The sequence below is a fragment of the Thrips palmi genome, unplaced genomic scaffold (genome assembly GCF_012932325.1).
Source record: "Thrips palmi isolate BJ-2018 unplaced genomic scaffold, TpBJ-2018v1 HiC_scaffold_17, whole genome shotgun sequence".
In the NCBI taxonomy this organism is placed as follows: domain Eukaryota; kingdom Metazoa; phylum Arthropoda; class Insecta; order Thysanoptera; family Thripidae; genus Thrips; species Thrips palmi.
In genome coordinates, this window is record NW_023144626.1 from 8,620,063 (window position 1) to 8,640,385 (window position 20,323).

At 38.9% G+C, this 20,323-nt stretch overlaps 1 protein-coding gene across 6 annotated transcripts; it reads right to left on the bottom strand.

Annotated features, from left to right (window-relative positions):
* Positions 1 to 35: 35 nt before the first annotated feature.
* Positions 36 to 20,316, bottom strand: LOC117644085 (ubiquitin carboxyl-terminal hydrolase puf). Of its 6 annotated transcripts, none has more exons than XM_034383277.1 (44): positions 20,124 to 20,316; positions 18,882 to 18,978; positions 18,635 to 18,798; positions 18,226 to 18,554; positions 17,690 to 18,083; positions 17,331 to 17,602; positions 17,038 to 17,256; positions 16,665 to 16,961; positions 16,451 to 16,592; positions 16,128 to 16,323; positions 15,855 to 16,048; positions 15,563 to 15,767; positions 15,299 to 15,451; positions 14,702 to 14,746; positions 14,142 to 14,265; positions 13,764 to 14,062; positions 13,395 to 13,661; positions 11,241 to 13,302; positions 11,047 to 11,149; positions 10,741 to 10,952; positions 10,466 to 10,634; positions 10,158 to 10,384; positions 9,875 to 10,078; positions 9,623 to 9,795; positions 9,376 to 9,542; positions 9,155 to 9,281; positions 8,879 to 9,062; positions 8,457 to 8,758; positions 8,227 to 8,353; positions 7,954 to 8,141; positions 7,583 to 7,868; positions 7,129 to 7,458; positions 6,806 to 7,058; positions 6,449 to 6,714; positions 6,180 to 6,370; positions 5,922 to 6,099; positions 5,699 to 5,818; positions 5,497 to 5,616; positions 5,166 to 5,424; positions 4,850 to 5,082; positions 4,568 to 4,771; positions 4,350 to 4,487; positions 3,996 to 4,269; positions 36 to 3,909 (listed from the first exon to the last, which is right to left on the bottom strand). In XM_034383277.1, the coding sequence occupies exons 1-44, from the start codon at positions 20,170 to 20,172 to the stop codon at positions 3,209 to 3,211; spliced, it is 11,244 nt and encodes a 3,747-aa protein (XP_034239168.1). In that variant the 5' UTR covers positions 20,173 to 20,316; the 3' UTR covers positions 36 to 3,208. The 6 variants fall into 6 exon arrangements, with proteins under 6 accessions (XP_034239168.1, XP_034239167.1, XP_034239166.1 ...); XM_034383276.1 differs by having other exon boundaries at positions 13,764 to 14,053; positions 14,142 to 14,289; XM_034383275.1 differs by having other exon boundaries at positions 14,142 to 14,289.
* Positions 20,317 to 20,323: the final 7 nt, after the last annotated feature.

Consider the following 20,323-nt stretch of genomic DNA (forward strand, 5'->3'; position numbering starts at 1 on the left):
GGATGAGAGGTTTTTTTAAAAGCTACAACACAAAATTAAAGAAAAAGCTTCTTTATTTGGGACACTTTGAGATCCCATTTTATCATATTTACAATAGCTTTTCAGTTTAAATGCACACATTACAGCAAATTGACACTATTAACCTATTATAATTGATTTTCTGACACTACTAAGATGCGTCCTTCCCTATTTAATGTAGTTACGTTAATTGTAAAACGAGGTTTATTAACACAAAATCTACTTTACAAAATCTAATTAATTCCAATCCACCATTTCGATTTAGGCAGGGTATCACAGAGGGACATATCAAATGGGGAAATGCAATACAGTTAAGAATAATCATCTATTTACACATACAAAACACACAAAAAAAAAAAAGAATTTACTACCACTATTCAAAAGGACAATAATAGAAAAAGTTTGGAATGCACACATGTGTGGCCCCAATAGTTCAGATACCATGGCACATACACGTAATTGAAGCCAAGCATAATTTATAACAGTATAATTTAATGTGATACATATACACATAAACATAATATGAGATGAAGCCTGACATACAAAATCTCAGAACCTCAAAACATCGACAGGCATGTTCCTCATCACAACCCACACATATCAGCCAATCATCAATAAAGAGAAGGGAACTTTAGTGTGTCATAGGTTAGATTTACTTTCAGACATATAGTATAGATGGTAGACACACAAAGAGAAAAATAACTAAGTAAGAAGTCCTTCTTTTATCGCCAAGGCTTCACCTTTTTCAGAATAAACTATTGGATAGGAAACTAGAGAATCACAGGAAATAAAAATGTTAATGAAATCACAATAAATGGATGCTCAAAGTTAGTTTGAATGCAGGTTACAGAAATGTACTTATTCGGCAACCTATGTATGCACATCTGAAATCTGAGACTCCACAGTAATTGAGATTTGGCACGTAAGATGCAACCCCTAATCTACAGTGAAATTTGAAAATCAAGAAATTACAAGTTTTAAAAGTAAGTTGGAAACCACCAAAGTTGCTTCATTGGAATAAGGCTGTACAAGTACAATGTATGAATGATAATGAATGACGAGGTGAAGATTCAAAGATAAAATGTTGCCTATTAAGTTAAACCATGACAAGGAAATCTGAATCAGCACCAAGTAGACACTTCATATCAGGATGCAACAGTCTCATTAGTAATGAGAAACAAGCGCTTGGACCAAAGCAGTCAAAAATCCATAATTACTATTTTAAAAGAAGGATAAACCATGGCAAACCCATGGCAAGTACTAAAAAAAAGAAACCATAGTAAAACCAAAGTTAGTACTCAATTCAGTTTAAAGTGGCAAGAAACACACTCGCGTCACGAAGAACCACATTTAAACCCCATGTCAACTTTATGTCACTGAAAATAATAAATTCTTCCCTCACTCTAACTTGATTTGTGATATGAGAAGTTTGAGAGACAAGATAATTGTGGGACAAAGTTCATGTGTCCACCTACATACTACAAAGCACCAAAGAAAAGAAGGTCTACCTATGTTTAACAAGTTATGCTTGCCATTCATACATGCAAACGTAAAGAATACAAACAAGTTAACATTCCAAGTTTTTTCCCAAGTTAAATGATATGTACACAATTTTATAAAACTAATCCAATAAAATAGACTTTGAAATTCATCACAGAGGTCTGTAGATGGTTTATACAGGACACCAGGTAATGTTTTGTTTTCCAATATACAATATTAAATTAAATATAGATAGAAACCAGGTATGCTGTATACACAATCTGCAGCAAACTCTAAATTCAATCACAAACACTTGACTTTAAGTCCACTGAACAAACAATATTAGAGGTAAGTTAGATATCATAATTATGAATTTGATAAGCCCCTCAAGGCATAATGAAGATGTAAAATTTGTAGTAAACGCAGAAATTACCTTACACTTAAGATGCATCATAACATTTCCACAAGAGAGGCAAACTAGGTAGGCTTGGTTCAGTTTCAGCCTCATTTCACAAGCCTTTTTAATGAAAGTGCTACCATTCTCTTTTTAAATATAAGGCAACTAAGACAGAAATACACAAAGCCAAACTTGATTCAGAAGGGGATGAAAATTGCCGTTTACAAGTTAAAACAGAATCAATGTTTCAGATCACAATTAAAAACACAACAACAAGACAAGGAAACAGAGTGTCAATGAATGCTAGAGATGCACTAAATGCACTTCTCATTGGATCTTTGAACACTTCATGAAATGACAACATTTGAGCATCACCACAAGAGAAATTCACAACATGAGTACAGAAGTATCCCAATGAGAGAGTTCATTTTATAAACATACACACACACGAAGATACAACAAAAGAGAAAAATAAGGTGCATGGTGTTTCCTATGCTTGAAGCAAAAACTCAGTAAACTTGTCACAAGTTGAATCTCGGCAGAAATACTGCCACAAATACAAGATGGGACCCTGGAAAGTCTGGTGAGCACACTTGTTCAGACTGACAGCAGGAAAGAAAAACAAAAAACAACAACGTTTTAGCACTTTCCAAGTTCTTTGGTTTGATAGATGTGAGAAACCAACATCAAAATATAGAAGTTAGATTCTTGTAAAGACAAATAACAAGTTATTCAATTACACACAAATGTCACCTTAGTTTTTCCAACAACACATTGAGGAACATTTAAGAAATCCTCCAGTAATGCAAGCACCTAGCGGTTTTCTTTTAAGAACATGGGATAATATGTCACAGCAAGAAAGTACCCAAGCCTCAGTAATTGCTTTGAAAGGAAACAATATAAACTGAGGCTTGAGACATAAACATCAAAACTCATTTACTCTTTATGTTCTACAAAATCTCTTTAACAAATGAAAACCACTTACTCTGAACTGCACTAAACTAACAGTTACATCACAACTTTCCTAGTGACCCTTTTTTACATTGTGTTCTTTCTTACAGAGGGCTATTTACAAAGCAGACACAAATATAGTTTGTATGAGAACAGCAAGTTACAAATTATGAACAAAGGATTGAAACAAATTTAACGAGCAACAATAACTAGAATGGTAATGAAAATGACAATTAAAACAAAACACTCACAGTGACTTAAAGGTCTTTCCTTGTTTCACACCAGTATTAGCTATCGGTGTTTGTTAAATTATAGAACACATAGAAGCCTCTAAAGACCAGCAACTTTCGTACAAGACAAGACTCAACTTTTTACTTCCAACATGTCTAGAATATCCCGCACAGTCTTTTCAAGTTGATCCAGCCAAAACAATGGTGACTTGTCCTTCAACCCTTCCAGGCCATTGCATGGACCACCGACAGGACCGCTGTTAGGTCCACTGCAGGAGCCGTTAGGACCGTTACCGGCATTACAACTGGGACCACAGCTACTGACGTTCGTGGCAACGTTGCAGCCAGTTGTGAGACCAACGGAGGAGCCACTAGTAGAGCCAGCGGAAGGGCCGACGGGGCTACTGGCGGTGGCGCCCGCGACAGGGCTGGCTCCTCTTGCTGCGTTTTCGTTCTCTTTCTCTTTCTCGCTCGGGCCGGCTCCGGCGTTCTCCTTGTCCGTGGCTCCGGCGTTCGCTTTGTCGCTCGGTGTGACGCTCTCTTTGGCGAGAGTGCCGCCCGAGCCGCCGTTCTCCTCGGCGTTGCTTGCAGGGCCGCTAAGGCCGTCGCTGTCCTTGGCGGTGGTGCCAGCGATCTGTTTGTCCCCCGAGACAGCCTTTCCTTTGTCTACCGGCTCTGTGGACTCTTTGTCGCTGTTGCTGCTGCAGTCATTTTGACAGCTTGTTGTTAGTTCCTTATCGGGCGCAGATTCTGCACCAACATCATTTTGGGAACCCTCCAATTTTGCAGATGGCTCTTCTCCACTGCTGATCTTTCTTCTTTTAGGTGGAGGATCTGTTAAGAAAAAAAAAGGGTCATGTAATATGAGCTCAAACAGTAGAATTAAAATGGGTTCCTTGACGAAGAGCTACTACACATACCCGAAGGCCTGTTGTCATCAGAAAGATGATTGCTCCTTGCAGTCAGAATTTTCTTCAGCAAAAGAGAAAGCGTTGTAGAGAGGGGAACCGCCTGAGAAGTGCTTGCATTTGGTTGTGGGGGAACAGCTCGCTGCACCAGCAACAATGCACGAAGGTCGCCATTCAATCTAGCTGCATCAGATATAACATCCATATTGCCCACCAATTCCGACAACTGGCCTGGAATGCTTTGAAGAACTCGAAGTGTCTGATCCGTCAACACTTGCTTGCAAACCTGAGCAACAGATACAAATGAACTAAATATACTGAAGACCAATTTTGAAGTCAGCAGTTTCATATCTAAATAACTAATACCTTGGGAAAATATGTAGATAAAAAGTTATAGATAACAGGGATGTTGAGTGAGCTACGTTCATCTAAAAGTACAGCTTCAACATAGTCGACAAAGTAATTGGAGTTGACAAGCTTTACAATATATTTTCTATCTATGTGCTGTAAAGGAAACAAAAGGTGATTTATACCATATAATATTACTCAAAACTCTTAACTAGCATACAGGCAACATAATTTACCTGAGAATGGAAAATATCCAGCCACAATTTTGGAAAGCGAGTGAAGTGCAGTGGAACTGCTTCAAAACCCACCATGGCACTCAGAACCACTAGTTGATCAGTCATATAGCCTGTTGCTATAGCTATTCGACACAACGTGTCAAGAAAATTGTGATATGGTCCAAAATAGTCCTCTAAGGCTTGGTCATAGACCGGGTCCACTCCCTAAAATTAATAAGTAATGTTACTCAAAACTAACACAGCAAACTAATAGGGAGAAATATTGTTATTTCTAAAAATTACCCTTGCCGGTTCCAGCTGGTTATGTGGCACAGACATCTGCACCATTGGCCTCACTGGTCTAGAGGATGCCTTCATTACTAACGTTGCCTGTTTGCCACCACTTCGAGGAAAAAAGGGCCCCATTGGGACAGGATTGTGATTTTCTTGCACTGCTGAGTGGCAATGAAGGAGAAGTGGACCTACAACTTGTGTGACTTCATTAGGAATTAAGATTGCCATTTGAGCAAGTAAATCTGCAAAGAGATTGATACCAGTGAGAAATTGTACAGAATATAGAATAAAAAGTTAGCCCCACTTATCAAACAAACGAACAAACCTAAACTCAATTTTCGCATTTCATCTGAATTGTAAGAGTTCAAGAGTGTAGCAAGTTTTCGCAACACATCCATCCACTCTTTACAACCTAAAATTAACTGAACAGGATTAGGTGGTTCCATTTCTTGACCTCCCCTTTGGTCTCGAGACAGTTGAAGACATTTAAGGAGTTCAAGAAGAGCCGTCATCAATTCCAAAAGATCACCTGACACATGGCAAGCTGTCGCCTCATGGTACATCACATGCAATGTGTGGAATGCCTGAAAAAGTTATTAAATTCTGTAGCACATTTCAAGAAGCCACCATAGAGTGCGTCATAAAAGCTAACCTACCTCAAAGAACATCTGAAGTCCATTATTGTGGTGTAATATAGTTAATCGATCCTCATCATTTTCAACTAGTATCTTATAGGCTTGAATTAATGTTGCCCACATTGAGCGCCCATCTAGAATCTGCATCAGAAGAAAACCAATTATCATGTGTAAAACAGAAACATTGACTCATGCAAAGTGTAAAAACTGCTGCAATGCTAACCTGCAAGTAGAGTTGGATGGTATGTTTACGGAATGTATTAATTTCATGAATATCTTGCTCTGTACTGTCTGAATGCTTCATCACAAACAGCTCCATTAATTTGAATAATTCTTCAACCGCCTATAATTTTTAAGAAGATTATCAAAACATATTAAAAAACAAGATAAAAATTCATATTGCTTAATATTATTTAAGGAAGTGTTAAGTTTCAAACACTACATACCAAGGTATATTGTGTGGGATGAGGGGTAATATTCTTTAACGCCCAGTTGACATTTTGATGTGCTGCCAACTGGCGTGTGAAAGAGCGAGATTGTAGGCAGCAGAGCTTCAATAGGCCATAGTAAGCTGGCAACATGGTCCGATTGAACAGAACCACTTCTTGATCCTCATGGTCCGCTCTGGAGATAGAATAAGTATGCTTGTAATATAAAACTTGGCACACAATTCAGATTTTATATTTTAAATTCAGTTGACTTACAGTATATAGTTGAAGGCTATATTTTTTAAGATTGAAGCATTGTTTAAGATGGACTCAACATTTTTAGGGCAACCTTCAGAAACATGATGCCAGAAAAGCAACAAAGCCTGTTTGTTGTGGTGAATGGGGACAGCAGGTTCTGATAATTTGGGATGGAAAAGGTTCCACAGATCCATGAAATATGGTTGCAGCTGGAAAAGTAACAATCATCATGGTAAAAGCTTTTAGGACTTTGTAACTATAATTTGGCAAATTAAAACCATACTTACCATAAGCTTTTCATCATTTGAAACACAACAATAGGAGAACAGAGTGAAATATGCAGTCAATTTGTTTGTTCCATGGGTTTGACAGTCAGCATAGTGCCGAGCAGGTTTGAGAAGACGGAACAGAACTCCCAATACTTTATGTAGTACCGACAAAGCTTCAGGGGAATTCAGTATCTCTTTGTATTGACTTGGCATGGGGCGAGCCGTGCGGAAGCCTTGTCGGAATGTTTGATTAGGCACCAATGATGCCAACAAATATGCAGCGGCTAAAGGGTAAAATTTAGAGGGAATTAGAATCAAAGGCAAATTCAGCTCACGGACAAAGAAAAAAAAGCATCAACATAAATGTTAACTTGCCAGAGCGAACTCGTTGGTTGTTGTGCCCAATTAGAAAATGTTCCACCCAAGTATCTAATCCTTGAAGGACCCAATTGTGAACAAGTTTGTTACGAGGTACTTGTGCAGATAACCACTCTAAAGTTGCCTGAGGGCAATATTCGGCAACATCCCAAATGCGTGCCAGCACTAGCTGAGAGAAGCAAGGGAGGCCAGTAGGAGTGCCATTAGTTTCCACTAACAAAGTTAAAATTTTGAAGAACGGCTGGCATATCTGAAACAAAAGTAAAAATTACAGAATATGTAGTTGATCACAAAGCATGGAAAAATGAAGAAGAAAATACCTCTGAATGCTTCATGATGGCTTGGAAGATCATTCCCACTATGTGTTGAGCAAGACGTTCATTCCATCGGCATAATGAATGGATAAGATTGCGTGTTTGTTGAAGGTTTATACAATCTTTGATTTGCTGATATAAGAATGGAAATCCTTTTCCTCCAGCAAAAGCATTGAAGTCAAGAGTTGACAACTGCAGATTCCGGTCTAAGCCACGAGACTTTTCAACTAGTGTAGCAACAAGAGTTATCATCTTTTCTAAAGATGCAGGTTTATATTTGTCGGTAGGCAAGGGAGTTACATCCTCATCATCTTCTTCTTCACTTACAACCTCCACCTAGTTGGGGAAAAAATTAATTTGAACTCAGCATTAATTAAACATAATTGATTATTGTTAAAACTGGATTAATTTAAAAATGCAATAGTAATAATAATACTCAGTAATAACATGAAGAACTCACATATTCATGACTTTTCTGTCCAAGATAAAAATTGACCATAGTAGAAATTGCATGAACAGATATTAAAAACTGGCATTCTTCTTCACCCATTTTACTGAACTCCAAAAATAAGGCAAAGTACTCAGTCAAGTGCTTCAGATGCGTCTTGGCACCATGTTCCATTAGCGACAGCAACATACGAATGAATTTAGTGACACAAGACAAATACCCAATTTTGTCTGGGTCCATTTCTTCAGACCCATCATCATCAGAATCCATTTTCAAGTACAGAGGAGCATGACTCGACCTGGAGATACATTTAGAAAATGATTCACTGGTTAAATAATAGAGAAACATAACACAATATCTTCCTATATATTAACCATACATACCTAAGCTGTGAAATAACATGTATACTAAGCCTCTGAAACATTTGACGAACCATTTGGTTGGGACACTTTATGAGAATCTGAACTGGCCACCAATCATTATGAGCTACATGCTCCAAAAACCACTCGCAAGCTGCTTGGGATGCATTGAACTGCTTGGTTAAAAGTTCTACCCACTGCACCATTGTAGGCTGAGACAAAAAAAAAAAAACATAAGTCAAACATGTGACACAAGTCAAGAAGTACAAGAAGAAAAAAAAAAAGAAAATGTCGTACCTTTTCTTTGGCATGTATAAATGTTTCTAAGAAAAAGGTTGTGGAAAGTTGGGCTGCCATTTCTGTAATATCTGACTGCAGACTGATCAGAGTTTGAGGGATATAACCACAAATCTGCCACATAAAACTGAAAAAAAAATAATTCAACATTAAGTAGATGAGCAATTGAGTAAAATACGGTGGAAGTTGTCTAGTTACATGAGGCCTTGTCATTAACAGAACCAACGTACTTGAAGTAATTGTGCTCAAAAATGTTTTTATCTCTTAGGAAATGCATGTTATCTTGCCATATCCAGTCTTCTAGTTCTTTGTTGAGTTCAAATGATGCCATTGCATCACAAGAATTTGAAGCAGGAGGTGGACTTTGATTGGCTTGTGATGATGTTTCCGGAGCATCTACATCACTTTCTTTGGAGAAACGACGCTCCGCCTCAGGCAAACTACATCTCTCATAAAATAACATGTATGCACTGTTTGTCTTCTCAAAGCTGAAGTCCATGAATTTGTCTGTGACTGAATCATAGGTCTTGCTCTGAAATTTTAAAGATAATTTAGGATAGTGCACAACAAGTTTCAGAACAAAGCGGGAAAAGAAAGAAAATGATTGAAGAGGAAATTAAGAGAAGGAAGGTAAAGCAAAATTTATCCATACCGTCATTTCTCCTCCAAAACATTCTGAGGCAAGTTGGTTTGGATCAAATGGCTTCACTTCTGCATCATTGAAGAAGAACCACTTGTCCTTGTTAGGTGTTGTACGGTCTCTGATGAAACTGTAATAGTGGCCGCCATCTGCAGTTCCAGTGTGCACAGTAACTCCAATGAGATCATAATCATATCTGTGACAACAAAATAAAACAACGGGATAAAGCTTTTAGGAAAAAATGCTCCTTTAGAGATCTTGACAATAGAGCTATTTGGCATCACAAACCTTTCCCTGAATTCTTCATTCTCTGAATCACAGTTTTCAGCCTTATTGGTTTGGTCACAGTTCTCAGCCTGCTGGCCGTCACCAAGCGCCTGCTCCATTTTCTGCTGCTTGGCTTTCTTTTTTTCTTCTAAAATATATTTTTAAAAAAATGTATTAAGCATTTTGATTATAAGTACTTGGAGAAGTTCATGTCATAATGCTTAACTTCAGGCAAACCTTACCTTGGTAGCGGTGTGGCATTAATTTCTGTTCAACATAGCCAGACATATCTAATCTCATAGGAAAAGAGAAGTGGGTGTTTACTTTTTCTTTCAGCATTGTAACCATGTTAAATGTGTACCTCATGGTATTGAAACACATAATATGAGGAAGTTTCTTAAAGCACGCCCTGAGGATAAAATATACAGGAAAATTAGACCAACGACCACAGAGAATAATAATTTACTGGCAAGGCTTATAAATCAGTACCTTTTCTCAGCACGAACTTTCTTCCCACACTGAGAACAGGTGTACATATTGTCACCTTCTAAAGTGTCTTTCACAGTAACCTCATCAAGAGATTCATAAAGGTTGCGCATATCAGCAACCTGACACCTAACGGTGTAGAACTCCTCAACAGTGCGACTGACATGATCACAATCCTTGAAAAGACACAGCAGAATAACAAATAAAAGCTCAAAATATTAATTACAGTCACATTTACATGATAAGAAAACTTACCAAAGATACAACATTATTGCTGATTACACCACCAAAAAGAGATTTGACTAATTTTTTAAGTTCTGGTGTCATCTCTTCCAGTTTGGAAACTAGGTCAATGAAAAATTCTGCCATATCCTTTTGCTCTCCAGTATTAAGTGGTTGGTGGTCCATGGTATACACCTTACAGAAGCTGCGTGGATTGTAAGCTTTCCTTTCACTTTCCTGTGGATTAATTTAATATAGTAATCAACTTACATTATAATTATATGAAAAAGCCTGCACAAGATTAAAATTAACTTACCAACAAGTACGCAAACATTCTTTGTAGCTCACGAAGCGTTTGCTCATGCTTGCTATTAGTTGGCAAGGCTTCCAAGATGGATGTACGAGCTTGGGGCATCATATAGAGATGCTGCATGCATGAAGCCATATAACAAGTTGCTCCAAGATTAGTAAGACCTACATAGCCACAGTCTGACCGACCGTCTTCATGGGGCCAATAGTCCCAGGGATATGGTGAGTGAGGACCTAATATTGAGAAGTTGAAACAATTTTGTAAGTATGACAAAATTACACAAAATGATACAATTAAGGTTCATAAGAAAGTACCTGGTTTGTGCTGTTCAAGAAGTTTCTCATGAAGTATATGGTAGTTTTCTGGAGAGCCCCTAACAAGCTCAACTAAAAGGTCATAAGCTGCTGAGCGTGAAGTTTGGGATTTGCATTTCGGAAAGTGCCTCTTCTTTGGATTGGGTAGGGCAAAGAGAAATTCAAAGACCTGAAACAATTAAAAGGAATTAAAAAAAAATATATTAAGAAATTGTTTTATATTAAAAGAAGGTATTAGTGAAAGTGGCAGTTAATACTGATCTATTGAGTATTACCTCTGATAAAAACTCTTGTCCTTCCTTGCTGGAAGCCAAAGGAGGTCGGTGCTTGAATGTTACAGTTGCAAGGTTCAAAAGACCAACCAAGCCATCATCTTCTATTGTGTTATGTCGGGTTTCAAGGAAGTCTCTTCGAAGTACAGCCAGCACTAACTGTCTTGCAAGACCATCAATTCCAAAAATACAATTATTGGGATCGTCAATACTTTCTGAAATGTACAGCAAAGACAAAATAATGTCAGCTAGAATACTTGTAGTTATAACATTGTTTATATCATGCAATATACATAACCCTGAACAAACCTCGAACAAACTCTTCAGGAAGACTGTCCACAAGGCGGCACATAAGCCAAAAGTAATCCCTGCAAGCTGGTCCATAAGGCTCCTTCCCATCTTCTGGATGGTTCTAAAAAGAAAAGGGAGCCAACCAAACACATTATTAAAACTTTGTTGCCTCATGGTAGTATGAGTACCAGAAGCAATGTGAATTAATTTACCTCCATTCTTGGTGGGCGCATGCATTCAGCAATCGGTAGGAATTGCAACAGCTGGGCTAGCATTGGAGCACTGATAGTAGGCGCTGATGAACTGCTACTGTGACTCCCTGGAGATCCAAGGCAGAGTCTGTACAGAGCAGTGCACACTTCTCTTCTCACAGCAGGCTCTGGATCCTCCAGGACCAATCTCTGGAGCCAAGAAGCAAAGTAAGGCTGTTGAAAGAGTGCTTGCCTGGCTCCATCCTCCGAATGAACCCAAGATACCAGCAAAGCCATGGCATAATGCACAACTTGAGCTCGGCCCCAAAAACCAGTTTTGTAATGGTTTGGATCTCTTGGTAATGATGCCTCGTGCAAAATGGTGGTAAGTTGTGGCATAACCACATCAACCTTCATCATTTGAAGCATGGTATCATTTAGTTTGGGCACTACTAACTTTTCTGCACTGCTCTTCCTCATCCTTCGTTGCTTCTTTGTGCCTCTCACTGTTTCCTTCGAGTCTGATTGTGACTCAAAGGAACGCTCCCTCTCATTTTCCTCGGGGTGTGCCATTCCTAGATGGCACAATAACTTGAGAAGACATGCCAGACAGTCCTGCTGCCATTCACTACCGTCACCACCTGACCGCTGCAGAACACCGGACATAAAGATGTCAAAAAGGTGACGAAGTCCTCCATGCTTCACATACACCTGACTCCAGGAGCGACTCGAAGATCCTTTTCCATTGACACAAGTAGGTGCTTCATTCTCGCCTTCACTGAGTTTCACGTTGTTCTTAGCACTTGAAATGGAACCACTGGATCTGCTTAAGCTCTCAACAATATACAATGAATACATGAGTTTCTGTGGGCTGCTTGGATCAAGCAATGTTTCTAGTGATGGTCGCTCTCCTGACTCTCCATTCTTCCCATCATCAACAAGCTCCCCCAATGACTCAAAACCTCTCATGAGAGTTGGACTGGTTGGAAGCAGAGTGAGAATATCCCATACTCTTCTGGAAAGCACCTGAGCCTTAGTATGAGGAATCTGTTTCCCTCCTTTGTCAGACGTCTTCATGCTGCTTAATGTCTGCATGAGCGTGAAGAGGTGCTCAAAGTACTGAGGTTGAAGTAGTAACAATGTGGGTAAGCATTCCCTAGGTGGAGGTGGCAGAACTGATGGTGAATCAATAGAATCTCTCTTCTTCTGCGGCCTAGAGGCACCCATTGAGATGAAGACCATCTGCATGTCCTTGAAGCCCATTTCTTGAAGAGTCTTCTCATCAAAGTCCGTAATTAGTTCTTGACCTTGAGTGATCATGCGCAAAGGCCCTTCAGATAACAATGTACCCAATGCAGGGGATGGTTGAACAGATTCCCACCACTTGGCAACTTCTGCACGTAAATCTGCAATATAATCACTGGAGAGGAGTTCTAATGTCACTTTTTCAGCCACACCAGCCGGTTGTATGACCACTTTTATGGTCTGACAGCCGCGTTCACCACTCAAAAGTTGGACGTGACTGCCAACTCCTCTGCCTTCCAAAGCCCAGCGCCTCAAATGGTAAGCATACCGTTTTCTGAATGTCTCGAGATGTGTCTTTAAAAGCAACAGAGCTCTTTGAATGCAAAGAAGGCTTGCTTCCTCAGCAGTAGCCAAATCAGCTGTGGCTGCTACTAAGTGAGCCATGCATTGAGAAACAAATTCACATTCTTGTTCAAGTTGTCTTCCCATGTAATAACAATTTAAGTACTGGATGGCAGCCATGCTAACATCAGTGTTGTTGGCTCGAAGAGCTATCTTCCACAGGTACTCCATGCCAATTGGTTCAGAATCAAAATGTTGAGCGGCTACACGTGCCATGTTGCACAGTTGCTGGTATAAACTAAGAGCGGTCATACTTATCGTATCTGGTGGCAAAGAGGGAAGCTTATGCAAATACAAATGCTTGAGTGACTCCGTGCTTAGAGCATGTAAGTCTTTACTTTTTGATTGCCTCAATAGCCATGCAAAGAGCTCATCAGAGCAATGTTCATCAGTTGCCAAACATTTCCAGAGAACATCAAGCTGGTTGACAGTTAACCTGAAAATACAGAAGAAATAACAGTGGTTAATTACTCCATAGAAAATACAAGTAAATTTGTACATTTATCGGACACTTAACCAAAAATTTACCTAAATGCCATAGGTGAACCATGAGGTGAGAATAGGGAAGTGAGGAATTGGAGCCTAACTTGGATCTGAACTTGGTGCGAATAAAGTGACTCTGAGAGACCCTCCTTATTGCACTGATTTGTATAGTGTTCAAGGTTGGCAAAGAAATGTTCCATCATGCTGTGCTCTTGTTCAGCCCACATGGCGACTTGGTGTGTGTCCATGTTCCTCACATGTTGAAAGGATGTTAACAACTTAGGTAGCATCCGTAGAGAAACCACCACAGACCTAAAAAAAAAATTTACAAAAAAACAATTGTAAAGCACAGTTTGTGATATGGCTCCTCTATCTTTGATACTTCAGAATTCTTCAGATTCTTCAGAATCTCACCAGTTATTGGCTATATTCTGTAGACATCCTTCAATGAATTTCATGCGAATTAGCCTTTCAGTGTTAAAACACAAGAGGTTGGAGAGGGCTTTCTCTGCCTCAATGGCAAGACCTTCCCCTAGTTGACCAATTTTATCATCTTGAAGAAGATCCCACAGCAAAGTACTGCCAGGCTTGCAAACACATTCCATATCAAATTGAGAGCGGAGACGCTGGTCTCGTGCACCTTCACGGATTCCCAATCGGTTGCAAAGCTTAGGAGAATGTTGATTGAAGCACTGCATGCCCATCTGTGAAAGCTGTTCAAATCAGATTTAGCAGAACTTGTAAGATGCATACCACAGCAAAAAACTTGTTTAAGGAAACAACAACACTAACTTGATGGGCTCTTGCAGCTAGTTGAGCCAGCTCTTCATCACAGTTGGATTCTTCCCCTTCGAAGTCAGCCAGGTTTTTCTCCGACTTGGTGCTCATCCGGGACGAGTAGCTTCCCTCTGGTTCGCTAAGCAGATCATCCATCATGTCACTAAAAAATTATTATTAAATTAGACTTATAACAATTTTGGAACACAAGGAGACTGACAAATACATTAAAGATACAGTAAAAATTCTCCTTGAAATTGGCAGTTCAGTGGTAATATTTTTTATTAGGTGTTATTAGTTGAAAATTAGTGAAACACGGATTTTAAACACAAAATACAAAACAAGCTGTAAGTAGTCATTCAAGACATATGTTATTTTATTTTCCCAAATCTAGCGCAAATCTAGCCAACTCAGTTATTAGAACACCAACCACACATGACATTTCATACAGGCATCGTCATTATATTAGGTGCATCACTAAACCTTTACAGGGAAGAAACATACATGATAGATTCTAAAAGTAAGGGCAGATTCATGCAAAGTATGCTTCACTCAAGGTTGCTGCAGATACTTACAGTCTTCTAGCAGAAAAGTGCCAGGTGGGCAAGCATCCAGCCAGGCTGCGGTGCAAGGACACCAACACCAATAAGCATGAGCCCAATTACACTCGCAACAATTTAAAATGACAGCATGATCAAAGTAAGAAGAGAGGCCCATCACTTTGTTAATAGAAAGCAAGTTTTGAATTTCTGGTAGAAGACAGCAGAAAGCAGACATCTGCATCTTATCTTAACTCATGAATTCTACAATGTTTATCAAAATAACTTGAAGCAAACATTGACTTTTTGAGGGTTGTCCAAGCTTTAAAAGCATGTGGAGTGAGTGAGCCACAAGTACCTGTTTGTGATAAGTTATATTGATAAACATAATAGAATTCACCAGTCAGATAAGTTACAGTTGCCTGGCAGAAAGCTGTTTCAAGATAGACTAAACCAAAACCATCACCCTACAATTACTCTGCTACACAGCACCTCAGACAAAAACCAGTTTGTCAAACATACATAATGAAAACAAAGGAATAAACACTTGTTTTCAAGTGTTCATATTAATTTCATAGTTAGAAGCAGATGAATCTCCCAAATTTCATGCATCAGTATATCAATGATACTTACAGCCGCTGTGGAAATGATTTTATGAAAGGGCGACACTCATGGATTTCATGAGGAGATGTGTATTGACTTCCCTCTACAAGGCTTGCTAACTCAGTCATGACTGCACCCTGCGTCAGAGAAGCGTCTGGATGGTGGTCATGGCCCATGTGTTGTCTGGAATGCACAGATAATTTAAAATGTTATGACAAAATAAAACCACACTTAGTATTTCCTGCCAACCTATTCCACAGACTATTGAGAACTGTTCAAAAGTGGTTCAATCACCTTATTAAGTCAAGTGCTTTTGCACTCTTTTCAGGTGTGGTAGCTTCTGCAGGAGACTCTCTCATAGAAGTACTCATATTACTGCAGTCATCATCAGCATCGGTGCCAGTTTCTTCATCATCCTCTTCATCCAGCTCATCTTCATAGCACATCATCACTTCCATGCCTTTGTCAGATTTCATCTTTTCAACATTACGAGTTTTGCCTACATGATAATAAATTTTTAAAAATTAAATGAAATACTGAAGGTCTACAGTTTATATATGAACACTCTTTTACAGGGGTTAATCACCTGAAATTGCTTTTCGCGGGCGCTTCCTTCCAGGATAAACTATTCTTTTCCTCTTATTGGTTCCATGTGTGGTTCCAGGCACTACTTCATCTTCTACATCAGCATCCATGTCATTGTCGCTACATTTTCCTACTCTGTTAAGTTTATTGGTTAAAGTAGATTCTTCAGGATCTTTGTCCATTTTTGCTGATGTTCTGGAAAGAAAGGAAAAAGTGAGATGAGCAACTGATGAAAATGGCTTACTTTAGACTAATGACAACATAATCTCTGTACCTATCACTAATTTCAGCCCTTAATTCTTTCCCCTCAAGATCATTTTTCCCAATTAATTTTGTTTTTTCTGACAGATCAACAGGCTTTGGTGCATGGGACATTGCTTTGGGAGAAACCACAGCAGTGGAATGATCCTCATCCTCCTCCTCCTCTTCTTCTTCTTCATCCTCATCCAAATCTTCAATCTTTAGACTGTCTGCAATATATAATACAGTACATATTAGATCATGTTCCAAATGTTATGTTTACTAAATCTTCGTAGAGACTCATTTGAATGAGGTGAAAATCAGACTAAGCTATGGAAAAGAAAAAGGCCCACTTACCATCAGAAGAATCTTCACCATTGCCCGTGCTGTGACGGTGTCTCACATGCTTCCTATGCTTGCGTGGTTGTTTACAAGGTGATGGACCATCACTTGTTTCACTTTGACTTTTGTGTCCATCACTCTGTGCAGAACTTTCCCCCTAGACCAACAAATTAACGTAGGTACAAAATATACATGTCTGTCTAATAAAACTACTGATAAACCTAACTACCTGATCATCATCCGAATTTGAGGGTTCCATACTGGCACTATTGTCACAGCTACTGAAAGGTGATGACACAACACGGCAATCCAAACCAGGCATGGGCACTTTACTAAGGTCTGTGAGCCCACCAAGTCCAAGGAGTCCAGCTGCACTACCAACTACACCATCGGTTGACAGGAGCCCATGGACATGACCGTGATTATGACCATGTAAGTGGCCCACATGAGATGTGCCATGGAGTGGGTTTGTGCCAGTGCTACTGGACCAAATAAATTTTATAAGGGCAGATGCTAAGTACAGACTCTGAAACATAGGGAATACCAAACACATTAGCAAAGCAAACGAAAACACAGTTTAATATTTTAAAAACAATGCTTACCTGTTCACTGTGCTCTTTTGGCTCTAAACGACAGAGCAATGAGTACAGGTGCAACACTGGACCAACTTCCAAATGCTTGATGAGTGGTGGTAGAAGATCATGTACTTGACGGCTACAATGTTTTAACTGAGCAGCTTGCCAAATAATGTCAATGTGTTCATTCGTAATGCGACATTCCATTGCAAGAAAAGTTAAAATCATATGGCTCTGCTTAATCACCTAGAAAATTAGAATTAAGTTTAATAGTAAAGAATAGAAGAAAGCACACAAACAAACCACATAGTCAGACTTACTTCCACATGCAAATTGGGCCCAAAGATATGAGCAATTATTTGATTTTCTATCAACCACTCAGACAATTTCTGTCCCACATTTTCAATCTCAATTATATTTTCGTTGTTGCACACCTCATTAAATAAAGTTATATGACTATTTATTTGTGCAATACCTGACAGGCGCATGGTCAGGGTAGGGCTAGTGAAATACTTAAATGCTAAGTTGAGGCCATCAACATCAAATGTAACAGGAGAATCCATTGGATCCTTCACTGCACTCCACATAAAATCTGGAAAGCACATACAATAATAATATAATGCATATCCAAAACAGCTATTCACATTCAAGTTAAGGGTGCAGTAAATTAAGGTCCTACCTGCCATGGTGCGAATACTAGGCAGCCGCAGCTCCTTGTCAGATAGACTGCACATATATCGCATGACTTTTGCACGCAAAGGAACAAACAGTTGCACTACAGAGCGAAAATTGAGCCACAACTTTAAATTGCATACAATTGCAATCAGAGCATGAGAAATGGATACTGGAAGCAACTGCATGCCTTCAACTTGCTCAAAGAGCTGCGTCATGGCAAGCATGCCACCAGCTCGACAGAAGACACAAACATTGCGGAATAAATGGAGCGGGATTTCAGTGTCATGAAGGTCGCAGAAAACTGTTATTGAGTTCATTTCCTGAGTGCTGACCTCCTCCAGCTTGGCCTGCAAGCTGTGCTTGTAAACTACATAAAGAGGAAAATTTAACAAAAACACCTGCAACAACAAAATGTTTTAGAAACAATATTAAAGTCAATCATTAGGGGGATGATTGACTGAGGGCAAAGGAGTGAGTGAGAAGGGAAGTGTGGGATAAAAAGTGGAATTTCAATATTTTATTTTAATAAATAATAGTTACCTTTGAAACAAAGTTCAGCAGTTTTTCTATTTCTTCAAAACTCCATTTTTCTTGGACATTTAATTTGTTTTGGTCTTCATTTACTACAGGCTTCAAATTGTCAGTCTTACTAGAGGTGTCAGTCTTCTCTTGAGGATTAGATTGAGGGTTGCAGGAAGATGGTATCTTGTCTGAGCCAGAGTAATTTTGGTCTACCTGATCTTTCTTTACATCAGTAGTACCCTCTGCACTCTTTTCACCATTTACAACTGGTATGGACCGCTCTGAAGTTAAGAGAGAATTATCTTCTACTTTTTTATCTTCAGATTTCTCTGCAGCATCTGATACATCTGTGTTCAAATATGACAGACATTATACTCATGAAAAAGACATACAATTAAGGATAATTACTGTTTAGCAACAAGATTACCTTGCTTCTTTTCAGGTGTTTCAGAAGACTTATCAGCTTTCAGCTTTAGAGACAAATCATCTTTTAAGTCCCGCAGTTGTTTTATGGCCATAAGGACAATACTTTGAGTGATGGCACCAAACCTCTCGTAGTTTTTAGCTTCACGGAAGCAGCACATGCACTGCCTATAGGAAAATAAAACTTTTTTTTAAAGCTCTGACTGTTTTATTTGTTTTTCAACCCTGAATATTACTGGATGACAACAAACCTCTGAGTCCATGACTGTACATATTGTAGCACCACTTCCAGTTCACTCTTCTGTAAAAATGGCCTTTCTTCATTTTCATTTGCAATCTTTTCCTCATCTGGAACAAAAAAAGCCTTGTCAGTTGGTAATACACTTATTCTGTTCCCTCATGTCACTATTTCAACTGTAATACAAAAACAAAGAGAACAATAAAGAAGGGAATACAAACAGCATCTTGGCACAGATCACAACTTCGAGATGCATTCTACATTGAGGTACATTTTAATAACTGCACTCTGATTAAAAGTTCCATAAGGGGCAAAGGAATCCCGAGGACTGAGTCAGGAAAATAAAATATAGTGAAGTAATACATCAACACATGGTTTCAAACAGTAACACAGATTATAACTGCTGGCTACAGTGAACTCTTGAGTCACCACACTGGGAAATGTACGTTTATATCCAGTGCAGCACTACAGAACAATTCAAGCATACAAACATTTAACGGGTATTCAAAGGAGAATTGGCGTGTTACACTAATTTATAGTGCCAGAGAAAAATCTTGCGGAGTGAAATGAGAAGATTCCTTCCATGTACAATGGCATGCAGAGGGACAAAATGAATGTTAAGTTAATGGATAAAGAGAGGACTACCTAAAGTGATGCTAAAATAATGAACTAAATGACATCCTTTGCACTCCCACTATAGTATTTAGTTAAGTGACATTCCACAAACAACTGTCCGCAAGAACTGAAAGCCTTCTTGATTTCATTCACAGGAAATTAAATTAGGATTTTTAAGTAAATTCATAAAGAATTTTCAAGAGAATCCCGAAATTGAGGCATCACTTTGAATGAAACACATCATCACAATGTGGCCAAGTATTTATTGCAGCCAAGACAATCAAACTAATTTATGCTACGTCAGATACTCCTTAGGTTCTTAGTGCATACGACGAGTAACGCGTCGCAATGGAGTTTGGACCGAAGAGTGAAGAAAAACTCTCGATAAAAACCATTTATACAGAAGAATGTAGGTTATGAGTTTGATGTTCTTCAATTCCGAGCACACAGTTCCGGACCATAAACAAAGGCTTTGGCATGAAAGTGGTGAATGAAATTGGACATGTTATGAAGAAAGCCGTTGATTGCGGTTCACAACAACAAAATAACAGCCGCATTGCAAGCAAACAAATAATACTTCCAAAATTCTAGGCCTCGCTAATAAAGCAGCATACACCGAAACATTTAAAAGATCGCTTACAAGTTTGGAGAAGCTCCAAGAAATCCGCACAGATATCACACATTTTCATAATTCATCGACGGAGCGAATACATAACTCAGATGCATGTGTATTTTGCAAAATCATTGGCTTTGGTCATCTTTAAGGTGGAAACTTGTCGGCTACATGAAAGAAGGATAGGCAGCCATATTATTTCCTATTCATTCAATAAACTGCCTTCT